This window comes from Emydura macquarii, unplaced genomic scaffold (genome assembly GCF_026122565.2).
Source record: "Emydura macquarii macquarii isolate MOO-44397 ecotype Brisbane River unplaced genomic scaffold, CSIRO-AGI_Emac_v2 contig_18, whole genome shotgun sequence".
Taxonomy (NCBI): domain Eukaryota; kingdom Metazoa; phylum Chordata; order Testudines; family Chelidae; genus Emydura; species Emydura macquarii.
Genome location: NW_027130155.1, coordinates 9,739,240 through 9,759,524, shown reverse-complemented (window position 1 = coordinate 9,759,524; position 20,285 = coordinate 9,739,240). Strand labels below are relative to the sequence as shown.

The window sequence follows — 20,285 nt, the reverse complement described above, 5'->3', positions numbered from 1 at the left end:
TTCTGCTAAAAGTAGGGAGATTGCTCCTGTGTCAGCAGAAGGTTTTCCCATGAGCTGAAAGCTGAAATTCACTAAAAGCTGAAATCACTAGAGGAACTGGGAAACCTTGACTGACAAACAGCAGAGAGGAACCAGAAGCAGTTGGCGCCTGCAGATGGCAGGAGCTAGTAGCGGGGACTCGGCAAGGCCCAGAGGTGGCAGATGACTTATTTCTGCTTAATGTATCAGTTTGTTTCAAAACCTCCTCTACAGACACCTCAGTCCATAACAGTTCCTCAGGTTAGTCACCTAAAAAGAATGGCTTGGGAGTAGGAATCTCCCTCAATTTCAAGGTTAAATAAAAGAGTCCCACAATACATCTCAGCAAAGTAGAAAACAGAAGCAAAACATTTGTTCTAAAACTGTGTAACAATCTTTGCAATAGTTAGCACATCTCACAGGAAACGTGGTTTATACAGCACAAGATCCAAAATTAAAGTTCCCTCTAAACCAGGGGTTCTCAACCGGTGGTACGCGTACCACCAGTGGTACGCGGAAGACGGCTCGGTGGTACGCGAGGGAAAACATGCCGTCGAATCCCCCTCTCACCGCCGCCAATAAACCCTGCCGCCGCCGAATCCCCCCCCCCTTGCCGCTGCCGAAAACCCCCGCCGCCTCCGAACCCCCCCCCGTGCCGCCGCCGTTAAACCCTGCCGCTGCCGAATCCCCCCCCTTGCCGCCGCTGATAAACCCTGCCGCCACCGAATCTCCCCCTTGCCGCCGCTGATAAACCCCGCCGCCGCCGATTCCCTCCCCTTCCGCCACCGAGAAACCGTGCCGCCGCCGAATGTCTTCCCCCGCCGCTGCCCAAAAAATTCTCTGCCGCCGAATTAAACCTCCCCTGCCGCGAAAACCATTTTTTGCCGCAGAGAAACCACGCCGCCGCCGAAAGTCCGATCCTCTCTGCCGCCGAAAACTGGGAAACAGCGGGAGGGTTTTGGCGGAGGACATCGATGCCTCCACGTAACCCCGCAATTTTACCGAGTTCTACTCGAGCCAGGTACAGTCAGGTAAAGCGGTACTTGACCCGACTGTACCTGACCCGAGTGGTACTCTGTAAAAAAAAAAAAAAGGTTGAGAACCGCTGTTCTAGCTGGTCTTTCAGACCAGACTACTTGAATGTAGTCTAATGTTAATTTTTTAAAAAAATTTCTGGTCTTTATACTTCATAAAGCAGCAAAAATGAGAATAAAAGACAGAATCAACATTTTCCTCCTATGTAGGTCACCTTAAATATTCCTAAAGCACAATTTTAATATTTAGCTGCTGGTGCTGTTTTCCTTCTGTTGCTTTTTATAATATCCTGCTTGAGATAGCAGACACCACTCTATGCATTCTGGAGAATAGTGTTTCTCAAAAACCGGTCCATGGTCTGATTCCTGAGATCTCCCTGACACTGTTTAGGAAGCAGTCCCTGGTATCAAAAAGGTTAAGAAACACTGCTGTAGAAGACAAGTGCATGCAAATAGCCTCTTTTGCAAGGCCTTTTTTCTGCAAGGAGATGAGCAGCTTCCTTTCTGTTAGTTTGGCTGCCAAGAAAATAATTATTTATATTTTAAAACAGTTCTTAGGAGACCCAACTTTGCAGATAAGATGTAAGGAAAATCTGTTTTAAAGACATGTTTTAAATATTCTGCATATGTCATGCTGTAAATCACCTTTTATTTTCTTATAATGATCTTTCCTCCCTGTATTCTACCTCTTTTCCTTTCTGCTTCCCTACTCTGTTCTTTCTTCACAAAAAGATTAACTGGTGCTAAGTCTGAACTTGATACATAACTAGAGGGAAACAAAACTGTGGACAATAAAATGTATTAACCTAGTAAAGAGATTCTTGAAAGATTAATACTTTATATTTTCCACTTAAGTTATAAAACTTTTGAGACTATTTTAACAAAAAAATAATTCAGCATTACTTTGAAATTAGAGTTTTAAATGTGTGAGAAGTTAGACAGCATAATGCTATGGAAGAGACATGAGAAGGACATATCATCGCATCTATTTGTAATGGAGACTTCCCATAGAAAAAAAAGACTGGGACAAGAGGGCTAATGATTTATTCAAGTTTTGGAGTGTTTGACTACATGGTACTTCATACAAAAGCAATAAACATACTTCTATATAATCTTTCGGTATATAGGAAAGAGAATTGCCAGTTAAGAACTTTCTGATTGTATTCCTGGCTTTACCACAACAAATTATTTTACCCAATTGGAATAACTGGGATTGTGTCAAGTGCCAGGCGCGTTTCTTTGACTCTCCTTTCTCGATCATAAACACATACCAACATATTTTTAAAAACCTATCACAACAAACCATTGCACTCGCTTCTCCAACTAATATGCAAGAACAAACCATGTGGCAGGTAATAGTCTCATAACGTAATGCACTACTGGAAGGCGCTCAAATATTTGTAAGATCCTATATAGAAAAGATAAGAGTTATTTCATCGGGATGTTGTAATGCTTATTAATGGGCTTGAAAAAGTGCTTTGAAAGCTTCAGACAAAGAGAGTGATGGATGTCCAAGATACAAGTTATAAAAAGACTTAATTGAGTGTATGGTTTTTCCTCTATACCTCCTCCTTTCTTACCGTGTTTGTGAGAATCAAAAGTATGTTTAAACTTAACAGAAAAATATCCCACCTATTTCTCAAATGAATTACACTTCCACTGAAATATTTCATGTTCCCATTATAAAGTAGTAGAATCACAAAAACCAAAGAATTGTGACAGGTTTTTAAGAATATAGAAGATGCTTAAAATTATTCTTCTTCTACCACTGTATGGGATTTGATACAGGTCAAGCCAGAACAGCCTTATTGCCAAAACATCTAGTTGACGGAACAAATTATACGTCTGTACCTTGCTGAACTGTGGATCTGTTATCAAGAGTTAATACTTATAACGCAGAAGCTATTCAGACTGCCAAACAAGGTGGGAGGGAAGTAAAAGAGACCTACACTGAATCAACACTATCTGAATGGCTTCCATTTCCTTGCGCTTCAAGTACAGCATTTGCAGAGGTTGAACCTAACAAAGACGTTCATTGAAAAAAAATGTAATTTAGGGCTTCTTAAAACATTCACCCTGTAAGTGGTATTATGGTTGGGGAAAAAACAAAAATCTATCTCCAGTCTAAGTTCTATTTTGGAACCTCTTTTCACTTTCTTGGGAGGAAAAAAAAAAAAAAAAAAAAAAGTAATTTTGGCATATGTACCCCACTTAGGTCAAGAGAAGCATTTGTTTGGAAAGAATGAAATAAATCAGAAGCCATTTCACAGTGTCAGCAGGCAGAGTCCTGTCACTATTTCAGAGTTGTGTGGCACTCGGTGTACCACAAGAGCAAGGGCACAGGACAGGTTTGAAGAGTTTTGGGTTTTTTTTAAAAAACTTTTGAATGCCTTAACATTCAGTTAGCCTTGTGCTCAACTAAATTCCCTTAAGGATTCTATAAATAATATTCCTAACATGAACACAGAACTTTAGAAGCCCATAATGGACAAGGTCCAACCCAAAACAGCTTACAATTTAAGTCAAATATAATACGTTAATTAAATTCAAAAGCACAAGAGCCTGAAGATAAAGATATCAAATGCACAAGGTTTCATGAAGAGAGGAATATGAAAGCCATGGCAAGCACATCAAGATAGTTTTCAGAAGTTTCACCTGTTCCAAACAGAATTACACTGTAATTGATCCATGGTCAAAGGAGCAAGTAGAATTTTCATTGTCCACCTTGCTCTAGGCTATAAAGCTGCATATATATTGACCCTTACAAGGGTTTGAGAAAAAGATGAAAAAGATGGAGTATTGGGTCAGAACACTGAATCAGGCTCATAGACAGATCAGAAAGATCATTTTCCAATTCTACACCTCCACCTGAAAAAACTGGAGGGATTTTATTTATATGCGCCAAGGCAATCCTTTGAATCATCAATTTAAAATGGTATTCTTCAAAGCATTAACTTTTCTAGAGTCCCCATTCCTCAGAAGCATTTGGCACCAACTCACGTATAAGAGGGACAGCTATGTCAGTATTATTGGCAGGGACTAATGATACATGTCTAGGCCACAAAGAAGTGGGTTTCAAACCACTTTAAAACCATTTGTCCAGAATGCATACTGACAAACATAATACAAGTTCATGTCAAAATACATTTGTGCTTTTTCCAGAAAGTATATCCAAGAAGTAGGCTATCCCATAAGTATGGGCCACATGTTTTCCAAGCATGGAAGTCAAGAGGAACTGAACAGTAACAGGGCAACTCAGCTGAGGTTCCAGATCAACATGGTGAAGTTTCATGGGGAAACTAACAGCTGACCCCACCATCTGAATTGAAAATGAAATGTCTGTCCCCAAGAGCCATGTTTCACAGTGCAACATTCTTACCTGCCATTTCTGACAGAGTGCTAAGAACAAAAGTTAGAAAGAACATTAACCAGGCAATGATTATTTGATCTTGTGGCAAGGTCCTGGGCCACTAGAACATTATATCCAGCTGCTCCAGGTTCTCTCATTCTGCATTTATCAGAGATCAGTTCAGACTTTTTTATAACCTGGGCCTCCATTTACAGTTCTAGGAATTCTTGAGTTTGGGGACAGCAGCCAAGTGAAGTGCTGGCTAGAGCTTGCAGATTAGTCCAGCTGCAATGCCTTTGAAGTGGAAGAGCCTCAGATTAGCTATTTGGATAATTTAGTGGTTACGTATCAGTATAAGGAAAGAGGGGAGAATATGAATTATCTTCACTTTCTGTAGATTATGTGAGAATACTAACAGGAGAGAGGGGAAAGGGAGGCCCCCAACCAAGAGACCCCAAATAACCTGATGGACATCAGTTCAGCTAGCTCCCAGCCAGCAGACTACAGTTACAATTGTGGGGTAAAATCTGAGCCCCATCTAGGATTTAATCTTTAAACATTACCTAACTTAATAGGCACTTGTCCAGTGTAGATTAAAATAAAGTTGCAACTAGCCACCACACATGTGTGTGTCAAGTTTTCATACCAGTATATCATGCACAATGGTAGAAATGACAGAACATGGAGAAGGAAGCTAGAAGTGGTGTGGGAGAAAAGGAACAACTGCTAGCTAATGAGACTATTCCATATTTATGTTTCTGATGTGACTTTTAAAAAGCGGTAAGTCAATTAGGTGATCATAACTCATGCAGCTGCAGCTGCTAATATCAAGCCAACAGGGTAAAAAAAAAAATCTATTTGTAAACATATGTTTTCTTGGCTCTATATAGAAGGATGAAATACAAATCATTTCCAAGAAAGATCAATTTGTTGAACAGCATCTTTTGGGTTGGTGTGTTTTGTTTTGTGTTCAGATTGTGGTAGTTGAGTAATTTGGTAAAAAAAAAAATTGCGGACAAATGACTGAAGTGCTTTTGAGCGGCAAAGTTAGTATTTTTAGTTAGCAAGCAATTCCTTCATATTTACATCCACAAATGATGTATAATTCAAGATATTTAACAAAAAGTGCTAAAAGGAATAATGAACACAACCAGTGGTCAAACCTTCTCCCACCCTAATGACAAAATCCTTCCTCCTCACCCCGTCCAAATAACAATTTCTATTTTATATATCCCATCTGGGAATTGTCAAAGCCTCCTTCCACAACCTCCCCAGATTCCCTTAGCCTGGAAAGGCCCTGACCCTCTGCCAGCTGTCTCATTCTAGGACCAAGGGCTTTGGACCCTTAGAGGTGATGAGTGTTCTGTGGCTTTGTACAGCTGGAAAGAACAGTGGAAGTGTTTAACCATGTGGGTAGCTAACAGAGAAACAGATATGTAGGAAGTGGTTTGACAGCTCTGAAAGAGGTGTATTTGTACATATGATTTTCTCATTGTGAGCAGACAGGATCAAAGTTTGAAAAGGGAATGATTTCTGCCCACCCTCTACATTGTCCCAGAACCTACTGTGAATTCCTGTACAAGACATCCTTGTCCAATGGACAGGACACAGAACTAGGAGGAAGAGAAGCTTACTCACCTTCTGCAGTAACTGAGGTTCTTCGAGACGTGTCCCCCTGTGGCTGCTCCATTTTAGCTGTAGGCGCGTCCTTGATCAACAATCTTTACAGCAGTATTTGTCCAGGCTGCGCATGCACATCTCCCCTCTTGCAGTGCCATTGGCACCTTTTTGGAGTGTGTATGACCTGACACCGCCCCCCCGTTCCTTCTCTACCATAGAGTCCTGTCCTTGAACTCTGAAATAGAGGGGAGAAGGGTGGATAGGGAAGCACCCACAGGGACACACATCTCAAAGAGCCTCAGTTACTGCATAAGGTGAGTAACCTTCTCTTCAAGTAGTGATACACTGATACTGTGATGCTGTGATGGATGCACCAATTCCAGAGTTTCATTGGTTCGGTCCATAGGGAGTGGGACCTGTCGATTGATATAAAACATACACAGGATGTTGTCTGTCATCATAGAATCATAGAGGATTAGCGTTGGAAGGGACCTCAGGAGGTCATCTAGTCCAACCCCTGCTCAAAGCAGGACCAAACTCAACTAAATTATCCCAGCTAGAGCTTTGACAAGCCACACCTTAAAAACCTCTAAGGGTGGAGATTCCAACACCTCCTTAGGTAACCCATTCCAGTGTTTCACCACCTTCCTAGTAAAAAAGTTTTTCTGACTATCCAAGCTAGACTTCTCCCTTTGCAACTTGAAACCATTGCTCCTAGTTCTGTCATCTACCACCACTGAGAACAGCCTAGCCCCATCCTCCCTGGAACCCCTTTCAGGTAGTTAAAGGCTGCTATCAAATCTCCCTTCATTCATCTCAAACGGGACACAATACTCCAAATGTGGCCTCACCAGTTCTGAATAGAGGGGAATAATCACTTCCCTCGATCTGCTGGCAATGCTCCTACTAATGCAGCCCAATATGCTGTTAGCCTTCTTGGCGATAAGGGCACACTGTTGACTCATATCCAGCTTCTTGTCCACTGTAACCCTGCCCCCAAGGTCCTTTGCTGCAAAACTGCTGTCTAGCCAGTCGCCCTCAGTCTGTAGCAGTGCATGGGATTCTTTCATCCTAAAGTGCAGGACTCTGCATTTGTCCTTGTTGAATCTCATCAGATTTTTTTTTGGCCCAATCCTCCAATTTGTCTAGATCACTCTGTATCCTATCCCTACCTTCCAGGGTATCTACCACTCCCCCTAGCTTAGTGTCATCTGCAAACTTGCTGAGGATCCAATCCACCTCATTCTCCAGATCATTAATGGAGATGTTGAACAAAACCAGCCCCAACACCAACCCCTGCGGCACTCTGCTTATTACCAGCTGCCAACTAGACATCGAGCCGTTGATCAGTACCTGTTGAGCACGATGATCTAACCAGCTTTCTATCCATCTTACAGTCCATTCCTCCAACCCATAGTTTTTTAACTTGCTGATAAGAATGCTGTGGGAGACCATATCAAAAGCTTTGCTAAAGTCAAAGTATATCACGTCCATTGCTTTTCCCACATCCACAGAGCCAGTCATCTCATCATAGAAGGCAATCAGGTTGGTCAGACATGACTTGCCCTTGGTGAATCCATGCTGACTGTTCCTGATCACCTTCCTCTCTTCCAAGTGCCTCAAAATGGATTCCTTGAGGACCTGATCCATGATTTTTCTGGGGACTGAGGTGAGGCTGATGATCTGTAATTTCCCAGTTCTTTCTTCCCTTTTTTGAAGATTGGCACTATATTTACCTTTTTCCAATGATCCTGGACCTCCCCCAATCGCCACAAATTTTCAAAGATAATGGCCAATGGCTCTGTAATCAAATCAGCTAACTCCCTCAGCACCCTTGGATGCATTGCATTGGGCCTCATGGACATGTGTATGTCCTGCCTTTCTAAATAGTGCTGAACCTGTTTTCAGCACTGAGGACTGCTCACCTCCTCCCCCATTCTGTGCTGCCCAGTGCAGTAGTCTGGGACCGGACCTTGTCTGTGACGACAGAAGCAAAAAAAGCATTGAGTACTTCAGCTTTTTCCGCATCATCTGCCACTTGATTACCTCCCCTATTCTGTAAGGGGCCCACACTTCCCCTGACCTTCTTATTGCTAACATACCTGTAGAAACACTTCTTGTTACCCAGTGGTTCTCAACCTTTCCAGATTACTGTACCCCTTTGAAGAGTCTGCTTTGCCTTGTGTACCCCCAAGGTTCCCCTCACTTAAAAACTACTTGCTTACAAAATCAGCCATAAAAATACAAAAGTGTCACAACACAGTGTTACTGAGAAATTGCTTCCTTTCTCATTTTTACCGTATGATTATAAAATAAATCAATTGGAATATAAATATTGCACTTGCATTTCAGTGTATAGTATATAGAGCAGTATAAACAAATCACTGTCTGTATGAAATTTGAGTTTGTACTGACTTTACTAATGCTTTCTATGTAGCCTATTGCAAATATCTAGATGAGTTGATGTACTCCCTGGAAGACCTCTGCGTACCCCCAGGGGTACAGGTACCCCTGGTTGAGAACCACTGTTGTTACCCTTCCTGTCCCTTACTAGCTGCAATTCCAATTGTGCTTTGGCCTTCCTGATTTTACTCCTGCATGCTCAAGCAGTACTTTTATACTCCTCCCTAGTCATCTGACCAGCTTCCACTTCTTATAAGCTTCCTTTTTGTGTTTAAGCTCACCGAAGACTTCTTTGTTAAGCCAACCTGGTTGCCTACCGTATTTGCTATTCTTTCTGAACATCGGGATGATTTGTTCCTGTGCCATCAATAAGGTTTCTTTAAAATACAGCCATCTGTCTTGGACTCCTTTCCCCCTCATATTAGCCTCCCAGGGGATCCTGCCCATCAGCTCCCTGAAGGAGTCAAAGTCTGCTTTTCTGAAGTCCAGAGTCCATATCCTGCTGTTCTCCTTTCTTCCTTTTGTCAGGATCTTGAATTCTACCATCTTATGGTCACTGCTGCCCAGGTTACCACCCACTGCTACTTCCCCTACCAATTTTTCCCAGTTTGTGAGCAGCAGGGAGAGAGACAAGAAATAGCTTTGGGGACAGAGGAAGAAAGTTTAACCGCTAGAATACACTCTCTACAGAACCAGGAACGTAACTCCTTATTCCTCAACATTCCTTTGCTGTCTAGCAAATAGCTGTGAAAGTCACTGGCAAAATGTATCTCTCCATTTCTCTCTAGTGGTTTGCATGGAAAAGAATATTCTACTGCTACCAGTTACTCTATTAGCTTAAGTGGTAAGGGACCATGCTGTGGAGCTAAAGATCCCAACCCTGATGAAGATCCATCTGGAGGAGTCAATATGAGTCCACATGATTAAATGATTTTTTTCAACAAAAATGATACACCCAAAAAACTATATTAAAAGAACTTACAGGATGCAAATAGTAGCACTCAAAAGTTAGGAAGTGCCAGAATTAAGTGGTCTGTGCAACCTTCATTTGGTCCTTTTGTATATGCATTATGATGTTATGCAATTATGTAAATAAAAATTATGTTTCCCACAGGACACCTGGGAACTAGAAGCATGGAGGTAGTGAGGAATTAGGAATGGCTGGGTAAGGAGACTGGTGCTGGAAGGTGAGGGGAAGAGTGGGATGAACAGCACTATAAAAAGTACAAGACATAAGAGCTAGTAGTAAGCGTAGTATTGGTGAGGAGAGGCAAGCGTTATGCTTAGCCTGGGCACTTTTAGTGAGAACTTCTTGATTTGTTGATGCTCTACGTTTTCAACTCTAGCTTTGCAATTGTACGTTTTTTTCCTGTTGGTTCATCATGGTGCTTAGATAGAACATTGAAAGCTATATATAATTTTTATTAAGATTTGCACTGAAGTTTTTTTCTGAGCTAAAGCTCAAAGATTTAATTCTCACTCTTGTAAGGATTATGTTTAGACAGTCTAATGTGCTTGCAATGGGGAGAAGGATAGCAACATGGTTTAAACAAAATTAAGGTAAGAAAATGAGAACTATACGGAAAAATGTAAAATGGAGTGTCTCAGGTTTTTGTTCTCTATTTTAAGTACTGAAAAGATTTAAAGTTATAGCAGAAGCTTAGTAATATAAAAAGTGTAAATATTCAATACAACAGTGACATTAACATTTTTTTCTCCAATAAACAAAGCATCCAGTGAAACAGATATGCTTCCCTTAGCTCAAGCTTTATAATCTCTGCATACATAACTCTGTTTGGATGTAGTCTATATGCCAAAGGTTTAGAACAACCTAGGGTATGTCTATACTGACAGCGGCAAAGTCACCGCCGTCAGTTCGACCTATCTGGATCAATTGAGTGATCAGTGAAGACCCGCTCAATCGATCCAGAAGTCAAAGCTAGTAAACCACCCCCTCAAGTGGCGTAGTGCTGAGTCAACGGCAACGCAGTTCCCGTCGGCGCAGTGCAGTGAAGACACTTCGCAGAAGGGAAGCACAACAGTCAACGGGAGTTACGCAAGCTACTCTGCGTAGCTTGCATAACTCCCGTTGACTGCCGCTGAATCGCCAGATAAATGTAGACCAGGGCCTAATGAAGACCCAATTGAATCTTACAGGTTAAGAGAAGTGGCAGGCCTAAAGGACCCAGAGTTTGTTCAGACAAACGGTCATGTTATTAAGTGAAAAAGGATGGCAGTTTGGTGCAACATCATAATACTGCATCAAAATACAAGCATATTCTGTTTCATTATGACATTTTTACATGATCCAAGCCATTTTGGTACCCATGTCTACAGAAGAGAGGCTTGTGGGAATGACTCTCTTCAGCACACCCAAATTGTAACCAAAAAATGGAACAATCCCAGAAAAGAAAACAGTGACAACCCAATCCAGGGTAGGGATATGCCACACATTTTCTCTAAAAATTAAGTGCTTACAGGTTTTGGATATATATTTAAAAGCTGAACAAAGTAGAAACAGTTTCCCTTCAGTCAAGCGTTTCATAGCCTTGTGGTTAAAGACTGCAGTTTTGTCTGTGCCACACCCAAGCTCAGGAAGATATACAACTATGTTGAACAAGACTGTATCTCCAAGAAGCAGAAAAGATGGACAAGAAAATCTACATAAATTGGTGAAGATAACAAGCCTACTTTCAAAAGGAACTCTCACACTGAAAATAAGAGAAAACACTTTACTTTCATAGCAAGAATTTTAAAACATTTTGAAAATATTCTGTTCACCTTTTTCAAGAATTTACACTTCTGTCTGAAGCACTTTAAGTCATTCAAGTTTTTCTACTTGTTAAGATATATGATTAATCTAGACTATGACATGATAAGTTTCTTGCTAATAATTTCCACAACAAATCCTGTACGTTTATGTTGAACCTTATGAATAAAATGAAAGTTAATGCATATTGTGACAGTGAATGGTAATCTATTATTTTTATATTGAGCAATTTGGAACAAAGAACTAGAAATGTTTAAAGGACAAGTATATTTACTGAAAAAATGTTTCATACATCATCAAGCAGCAAAACAAACCTTATTTTCCCCTTTGCAGGTTACAGTAATTTTAAAAAATTACAGTTTAACTAGTTTTCAGTAATTCTATGAATCCCAGACATACAGAGAGTTAGAATGTACCTGATGAGCTAAAGAAATGCTCCAGGCTGTGGAGATAGTTAATGTAAATTCAGATCTGGGCTTCAACACCTTATGAAGAATTAAATGTATTCAGCTGACACTTCTGTAGTATGAAAGCATTTTCTTGCACCCTCTCAGTACTTGACAATGGAATTTTACCAGAGTGACTAACTTGAAACTGTTTCTATAACCAAAATTAATGAGACACTTCAAAGTGAACCTTAGGCTGGCCTTGTGTACAACAGAAAAGGTTTGCTTGTATACTGACCTTGGAATAGCTATACCAGCATACCCACCAATGGAGATGTGGTTTATACCAGTAAAAGAGTTCTTTTGCTGGTATAACTTAATACCAGCTCCCCAAATTAAATACAATTATGATGGCAAAAGCAATATAACTGCATCTTGCATTTGAAATTTTGCCAGCAAAGTATGTTAGGGTTGTGATCTCCCCCCGCCCAAAAGAAACACTCCTATCAGACATAGTTATAGCAACAAAACTTTTAAGGGTAGACAAAGCCTTAGATATTTATGTAATGACAACTGTTTTTAGTTGTCGCGATCAAGCTTGGTTGGTATGTAAAGATTTTATTTGTTTAGTATTTATTCACTTAAGTACACTTTATTTAGAAATGATACTGTACTTCTTTGTTTAAACAAAGATTCTAAAATAATTCCAGAAGCAACAAGTTATAATAATTGGTTCTGGGACTAAATGATTCTACATTAAACAGACACGACTTGATGTTCGTTTTATATTAGTACAAAGCATTGAAATTGACAGAAAAGTTATTACAGATGGTTTCCTACAATACTGTGCAACGGATGGGGATTCCTCAGTCACTATTACCATTATAGCTCACTCTTAGTCATTTGCTGTGAGCTGAAGTCTGAGGCAAAGTCTAAGGCAGAAGTTTCTGCTCCATTTCAAATTGCAAAAAATTAGTTTGAGTGATAGCGGTATACAAGTTTGTGTAAAATATAGTCTTATTTCTAGGTTTTTCTTCAAGTCTCAGAACAGCTATATGCTCAGTATTAAAAATGTAACTAGGTACTAGAACCTTCCAGAAAGCATTTCCTAGAATTTTTCCTCCTTCAGCATGGTCTCTTAATGCAATCGTAACTATCAAATTCATAAAACAGCACATGGTCAGGGATCTGCCAGTTAGATGTGACCTACAAAGGACAAATTGTTTGTACCTTTCTTCTTTGTATTGTGGAAGATGCCCCTTTCAGAGATCCCACTGTGCTGTACAATCAAACAGGGGGAGAGAGTCTTTGCCCCAAAGAGTTTACAAACTAACTTGAAACAAGACTAACTGTTGGGATGTGTCTAGACTGGAGTTTGTGATTCTATTTTAGCCTGAGTTAACTGATTACCAGTTAACTTGAGATGACCAACAAAATCATAAATGCTAGTCTAGGCACTCCATTAAATCTGTTCCAATGTGCAAATGTTTGTAGGTTTACCATATGCTAATGTTTGTGGAGTAGCACTTACAACCATGTTGAAGTAGCTGGAGTTAACTGGCAATCAAAGCTCAGTTACATAGGAATAATGTAATGGTTCCAAGTCACTTGAAAATATTTGCTCACTTAAAATTAAATAGGAATAAGTTATCTGTCTGATTTTCTCTTATGGAGGGGGAGGTATCATGACACAGATCTCAAGAGGAATTTGAAGGAGGAGGGGGTAGTAGCCTTACAAATAATAATAGACCCATATTGGGTCAGATCTCTGGTCCATGAGGCTCAGTATCCTGTCTTTCAACAGTCGCCAATGCCAGGTGCATGTCAAATCAGTTCACAAAGGATGTTTCATGAGTAACGAAGCAGACAAGGATGTTCAAGGCTGGCATCATTGGCAGACAAGAGGAAATGGACAGGAGGCCAACATAAAATGAGATTAAACAGGGAGGTGAAAGTTATATGAAAGACTTTAAAGATGAGGACAAGAAACTTGCATCTGATGCAACAGAAAATGAAGAACCAGTGGAGGTATTCAAAACAAGAGTGACATGTTGACAACTCTGGGCAAAGAAGCTTGGCAACTGCATTTTGAATGAACCAGAAGAGGAAGATGTGGGTGGTTAGGAATATCAGAGGAAGGAGGCTGCAGTAGTCAACATGTGTGACTGAAAGCCTGGAGGAAACTTTTCAGCTATAACAACAAAAAGGAAAGGCTGGACGAAGTAAGAAAACAGCAAGATTTGAGTTCCATAACCCCAACCTCCCATGACAGCTATGTTCAACTACTGTAAAACATTTAAACTATCAGTCAGTTGAAGGGTACTTGTTTACAGAACATAGAACTTTCACAGGAGTTGGACCTAGTTTATATAGACCGCACTCCCAAAAAAGTGAAAAAATGACCATGAACTTCATTTTTCAGAAATAAATGCAAGACTTATTTCTTAGACTTAGTTTTTGTGCTACCTGTTAACAGTGGTGTTTAGAAAACCTGTAAAGTAATCAAGCTAATTTTTCTATGGGCTATGAAAGAAGATAAATATTTTTAAAATGCTGGGGAAGTGCTTTTATTGCGGCGATAGGCGGCTCTCATACACACAACCCACATGTACTATAATTCACTCTAGCATCACAATTAATCTCTGGTCAAATTCAAAAGGCCAGAATAACTGGTAGACCTTTTAGTTTGTAATACTTACATTTTTCGCCGTCATGTCAGACAATATTTCTTTATATATTCTGTAAAACCATAAGTTATCCTTTTTCATCTTCAAATAATCTTCAAAATGTACATCCTGTTAAAGAGACAAATTTTAACATCTTATATCATTAAAATGATTCCTGAAATACATCACTAATTTAATGTATTGCCCCACAGACTGTAAATAGGTGTCCTGGATGGTGATAATTTTCAGTGACAGACTAAGCATCACCTTGAGTCACATTTTGAAAGGCCACTGGGAATGTAACATGGTTTAGATAACTATTAATGGAAAAGAGGTACAAAGTACATCATAAGGACCTAACTACTACTACAGCAGCAAGCTACATTATTAGTAAATCCCTGAATTGGTTATTGTCAGTGCTCACTAACCCTAAACTGGAACTGAATGAATTCTCTTGACAACTGATATATGTTCTGTAGGCGACCATAGGACTTACAGCAAAAACAGCAGAGAAAAGACTTGAAATTCCAGATTTCACATTAAAAAAATAAAATAAAAAAAATCCCACACACAAAACACATTTTTGGGTTTTTTTCCCAGGGCTTTTTAAGTCAGCAGCAAGAAAGTACAAACCCAGTTCTTCCTCACTACTTCCAGATCTTTAAGAAATGAAGGTTACTTACTTATAACCGGAATTCTTTGAGATTGACTATGCATAGTCACACACATGGGAATGTGCCAGCCAGCGTAGCATACATTGTGAAATCTTCCCCAAGCAGTGCATGTTGAAGCACTCACATGCCCCCTTCTACTCCTCCTGCCTCTATCTGAAAACGTTCTGAGAGTGAGGCAATAAAAGGAGGGACAGAGCTCTGTACGCCTCAGTTCATCCCACTGTCATCTCAGAGAAACTATCTATAGGGACTCAGAAAGAGGGAGGGAGAGAAGGAGGGAGGAAGGAAGAAAAAGAAAGGAAGGGACAGGGAGTGTGACTATGCAAAGACCACCTCAGAGAACTCTGGTTACAAGTAACCAACCTTCATTTTTTCTTTGAGTGGCCTCTGAATATTGACACTCATTGGATAGTTTGGAAAGTAGTGTTTAGTGTTCAGTTGATCCACTAATACATTGTCCTCCCCCACAAAGGTAGGGATATTGAACAAATGTTGTGCAAGATGCACCAATCTGAGACTAACAGTCTCAGTGCACAGCTGAGATGAGTGAGCATCTCCTTGCCTTTTAAAGTTATACATAGCATTTGTATTATCTGTCACTACCTGAACTACCTTTTCCTTTATGTGGAAGGAAGGACCTGAGAGTTAGGTGGATCACCTTCAGTGCTAAGATGTTTATATGTAATTTTCTTTCCTGAAGACTCCAATGACCCTGAACTGTAAAGGAATCCAAATAAGCCCTCCATCCACTGTTTGATGTATCCAAATTTATCATAACCTAAGATGTTGGAGGACAGAAGAGAACTTCCCTCAAAACACTGGACCTTTGTCAATCAAGTCAGTCAATTTCCAGGTATACATATCACATGTAAACAACCCAAATTGAGTCTGTAATTCATAGCTAAACAACTTTGCTGTGGCCTCATCCTGAGGTCAGCAAAACACATAAGGTAAATTATTGCTGCTATTAGGTGCATAAGCCACAAGAAAAAGATTGCACAAGATGAACTATCTTTGGGTGCCACAAATTTTATAAGTCGGTCTTCTGGCAGGAAGGCTCTATTGAGTCCAGCAATGTCCCTATAAAGAGTATTTTTTCTAGGACATAGCCTGTACTTTTTGGAATTCAAAAATAACAGTTTTTGAGACATGTGAGGTTGCATACTGAATATGACTAGGCAGATCCTCATGTGAAGCAAACTTTAGAAACAGTCATCTGAATAGGGGTAGACAAACATCCACCTCATCTTCTGAGTCTAAAGTCACTTTGTAAAGACCCTAGAAGCCACAGAATGACCAAAAGAAAAGGACTTATAATTGAAAATGTCTGTGCCACAACACAAATCAAAAGTAGTTGCACGGACTCTATTGTATTGAAATAAGCATCTTTCAAACAGAGAAGAGCAAACCAATCTATGGCAGAACGGAAAGATATAGTGGAAACTAATGTTAACATTTGTAACCAAAACTTTTGGCTAAAAGAATTTACTTACCTTAGATCTGGCATTGGACATAAACCCCCCATTATTCTTTTGTACAAGTAGGTATCTTGAATAAAAACTCCACACTGGGAACCTCCTCTATGGCTCCAGACAGGAATGGAGACTGGACCTCCATTATTAAAACTCTCTTGTGGGAGGATTCCCTGAATAGGGATGGGTAGAGAGTAAAGTTTCAAATTTGATTGTAGAAAAAGAGTACTCAATCTCAAGAACCAATATGTTGGATGTTATCAGATTCTAACCGTTTGCAAAATGAGCCAGACTGCCTTCAAACAAAAATGTAGGAAATACTGATGCCCACTGGTTGGCCCATACTCAATCATCATGTCAAATTTGAGGTCTCCAATTCAACAATAATACAGTAGTTGAAGATTACTTTGACTTCATTTAAGGTTGAAATGACTTTCTTCTGCTGGGTCTGAGTGGAAGCAGACTGTTGATGTCTATGTGACAAATAATACAGAAACGATGGAGGAGTATAGAATTGCCTCTGATATCTAAATGAAAAAGTAGATTTACTTCCCAAAGAAGACAAATATAATCCAAGAGAAAGAGCAGTAGATCTTGTCTTTTAAAACTTCTCCAGAAGATCAGTTTTATTACTGAGAAGACAGTCACTCTCAAAGCCGAAGATCCTCAACTTTTAACCTTGTCTCTGTAGTCAAAGCAGAAGATCTTAATCAAGCCTATCTTCTCAATGTCACAGTAGATGATAAAGCTTTAGCAGCAGAATTTGAAGCATCAAAGCAGCTCTAAAAGCATTCTGTCCCTCTAAAACAATATTACCCAACTTACACTAGTCATTAGGTAAAACTTTTATTAAAAGTGGTCATCTTATCCCATAAATGAAATTGGTAATAGGACACAACAGCCTGATAATTAGATATCCTAATACCAGCCAAAGAAAACATCTTCCTGCCTTAAGCACCTGATTTCTTTCCCTCCCTGTTGTAGGGTGCATGTAGAATGTGCTTGCCTTCCACTGTACCTATTGCTCACAGCTGCTACCACTAAAGAATTTGGAGTGGGATGAGTATGAAAGCAAAAGAACCCCTTGGGTCATAACTGGTACAGTTCATCAGCTTTTTCAGATATAGGTTGACAGGAAGCTAGAGAGCTCCAAATAGCTTTTGTAAGTTGTAAAAGACCATCCAAAGCAGGCAAAGATACTCTATTTTTTGAGGGAGCTCCCAAAATATCAGAAACAGCATGTTCCTCCACTGACCCAGAGTAACTAACAATAAAGGCCTATGATCAAGGTTGTGGAACTGAGAAAATGTTCTGAAGATGAAGTTATGCCCACATTTTCATTCAGGGAAGAATCTATCTGAATCTCAGTCTCTGACTGCTGCAGTTCCATGTGCTCAACTACCTCCTTATCTTCCTTTGACAATATATCAGGTACTACAGTAGGAGTAACAGATAGAGCTAATGGATCCCAGCTAATGGATCCCAGAGATCTTGATCTGAGTTTTGGAAACAGGCACATTTCTATATCAGCCATACTGGGGAGATCCCACAACTTCCTTACAGGGGGGCCAATATGGCTATGGAGCCTAATGCTGCCATTCCTCTCCGAACCCCAGTCTGGAACATACCTATAGGATGAGGCGGTCCAAAAGGTCCATGAGATTAAATAAATCCTGACCTAAGAGGTTGAAATCTAGGCTCTTTGGGTTGTCCTGATCCTCTTCTGTTTATGGGTCTGGGATCAGATCTGCAAACAGATTTTTTGGAGACAGCATCAGAACTCTAGAATAAATAGGTCTTAAGGGACAAAAAGATTTGCTCAGTGATGCCTTTGGATCCTTGGGAAGAGGCAACAACAACCCTGGAGAAAAAAGGCAAAATGTCCTATGACCTGCATCTCTTCTGAGGAATAGAGGTCCAAGAAATAACTACCAGAACATCTCTCACTCTCTCTTCACAAGAGTTCTCATTTGAATCCAGAGGCTGACTCATTTCCCTGTGGTGAACCTTGACACGTCTTTCTCAGTTCTGATATTGGTGCTAAAGCAAATAATTGTCTACAGCCATGAGACTGGTGCAGACATCTTTGAATCCATGAAAATCCTAGGATTTGCAACTGCAGCTGCCAGGTGAGGTTTGCCTTGTGAAATCAATCCTGACTTTAGTCTAGGAACAGAGGAGAACAGATCCAAGTGCAATGGATCCAATGAATCACCTGTATGAGATCTGGCCGTGCTAACTGTGGCTGTCTTAGCAACAGCTTTCTTCTTCAGAACTACAACTGACAGATTTGAGGGTTTACTTGCAGCCTCTTTGCACTTTAGGAGCCTTGCAGAAGATCTAATGCCCTGACCCCCAGATGTGCCAGAGCACACAGAGGTAATTCTGGTATCAATTCCAGTAGTCTTAGGCACCTTAAACTTGTCTGATGCTGAAGATGAAGCAGATACAAGTCTTTTTCCTTCATGCTCCAACTTCTCAAATCCAACAGGTTTATTTAATGGGGCTTCCTGAAGTAAGGAGTGTCTGAAGTCTGACTGGTCTCTCCTTGCACTCTCTAGGCATAAAGCTAGAGCAGAGAGCACATCTGGATGGAGATATGCTTCGCCAAGACATGCTAGTTACTTCACATCATTGTCCAATACAGGAAAACTGCCAGACAGAGAAGCACATCTTAAAATGCACTCTTTTCATTTTTGGGTCTGTCATCCTGTATGGAACCAAGCCTTACCCTGTATTAAAAATAACTACAACTCCTAATTGAAGAACACATCAGTAAAACTATACTAGAAGAACAAATATATTTAAAAATCTATCTAAGCACCAAAGAAAAAAGCTCCAGGTCCATCAGATCCAGAGAGGTTAATTTCCATGTGGTGTTGTCGTTGGAAGGAACTGGGGCTCTAGAGAGTACCATGCCTCCTTTTATAGCCTTGCCCTCAGAACATTTGAATATTAAGAGGTAGGAGAGGGCACGCAAGTGCTCCACTGCCAGGTATCACTTGGAGAAACTTCTACCATACAGATTGCATTGAGTAGCATGTTCTCATGAGCGGGGAATATGAAGAGGCTCTATAAGGCATTCTTCCTATCATGGAATAAACTATGCTATACTGAATATTACCTGAAATAAGTTTTGAGCTCCCACATAAAGGCAATACTACCTCAAGTCACATATGAAAATTTCAAGCAGCTTTATAAAAAAGTATTTCTAAAATGGGAGGTTACTACAAAGAAAAAATTCAAATTGATAACAGATTACTGCTGACAGACAGCAAGGTCAATAAATAAAATTGATTTAAAAAATAAAAAGCTAATTTAAATTGGATATTTTAAAAATAAATCTCTTTAAAATTAAATCTGAAATGGATAATTTATGGTAAGGCCAAAATTTACTATAATCTATTCAAATAATCTAAATTATATACATAAAATATTTAGGATTATGTATTTGCTATCAAGTTTTAAAGAAAGTCAAACCACTAAACTCGTGAATATAAGCACCTGGAACCGGAAGTTGCTGAAGTGCTAACGCAACTTTTGGCAGCAGTAGACTCTTCTGCATGTACAAAGAGAATATTTTCTGCATTGCATCTTATTCAAATTGTTCAGTTCAAGGACTAGTTTGTTCAAAGTTGAGACACTGATTGGGAGTCAAAAAAAGAAGGAAAACTTGTTTTCTTCTTCCAATCCATGAATACAAACTAGAGATGTGAGACAATGAGATCTACTACTTCTAACTTGAAAGAGATGGTGACAAGAAACAAATCAGTTCAATTTATCATCTACACATACTTCTTCTGTTTAATCAATCAATTAGTTTTAAATATAAAACATGTTTTGATAAACTTTTTGATAATCTTTTTCTTATTATCTAATAGTGTTAAGGTAAT

The 20,285-nt window shown here is 39.7% G+C and overlaps 1 protein-coding gene across 4 annotated transcripts in view; it reads right to left on the bottom strand.

Moving 5' to 3' along the window:
- Window positions 1–20,285, bottom strand: part of TFDP2 (transcription factor Dp-2) — a 149,216-nt gene that overhangs the window by 110,275 nt on the left and 18,656 nt on the right. For all 4 annotated transcript variants that reach the window (XM_067540912.1, XM_067540980.1, XM_067541071.1 and 1 more), the window contains exon 2: window positions 14,280–14,375. In XM_067540912.1, the coding sequence (XP_067397013.1) occupies window positions 14,280–14,348 (69 nt within the window). In that variant the 5' untranslated portion in view covers window positions 14,349–14,375. The remainder of the gene's footprint in view (window positions 1–14,279; window positions 14,376–20,285) is intronic.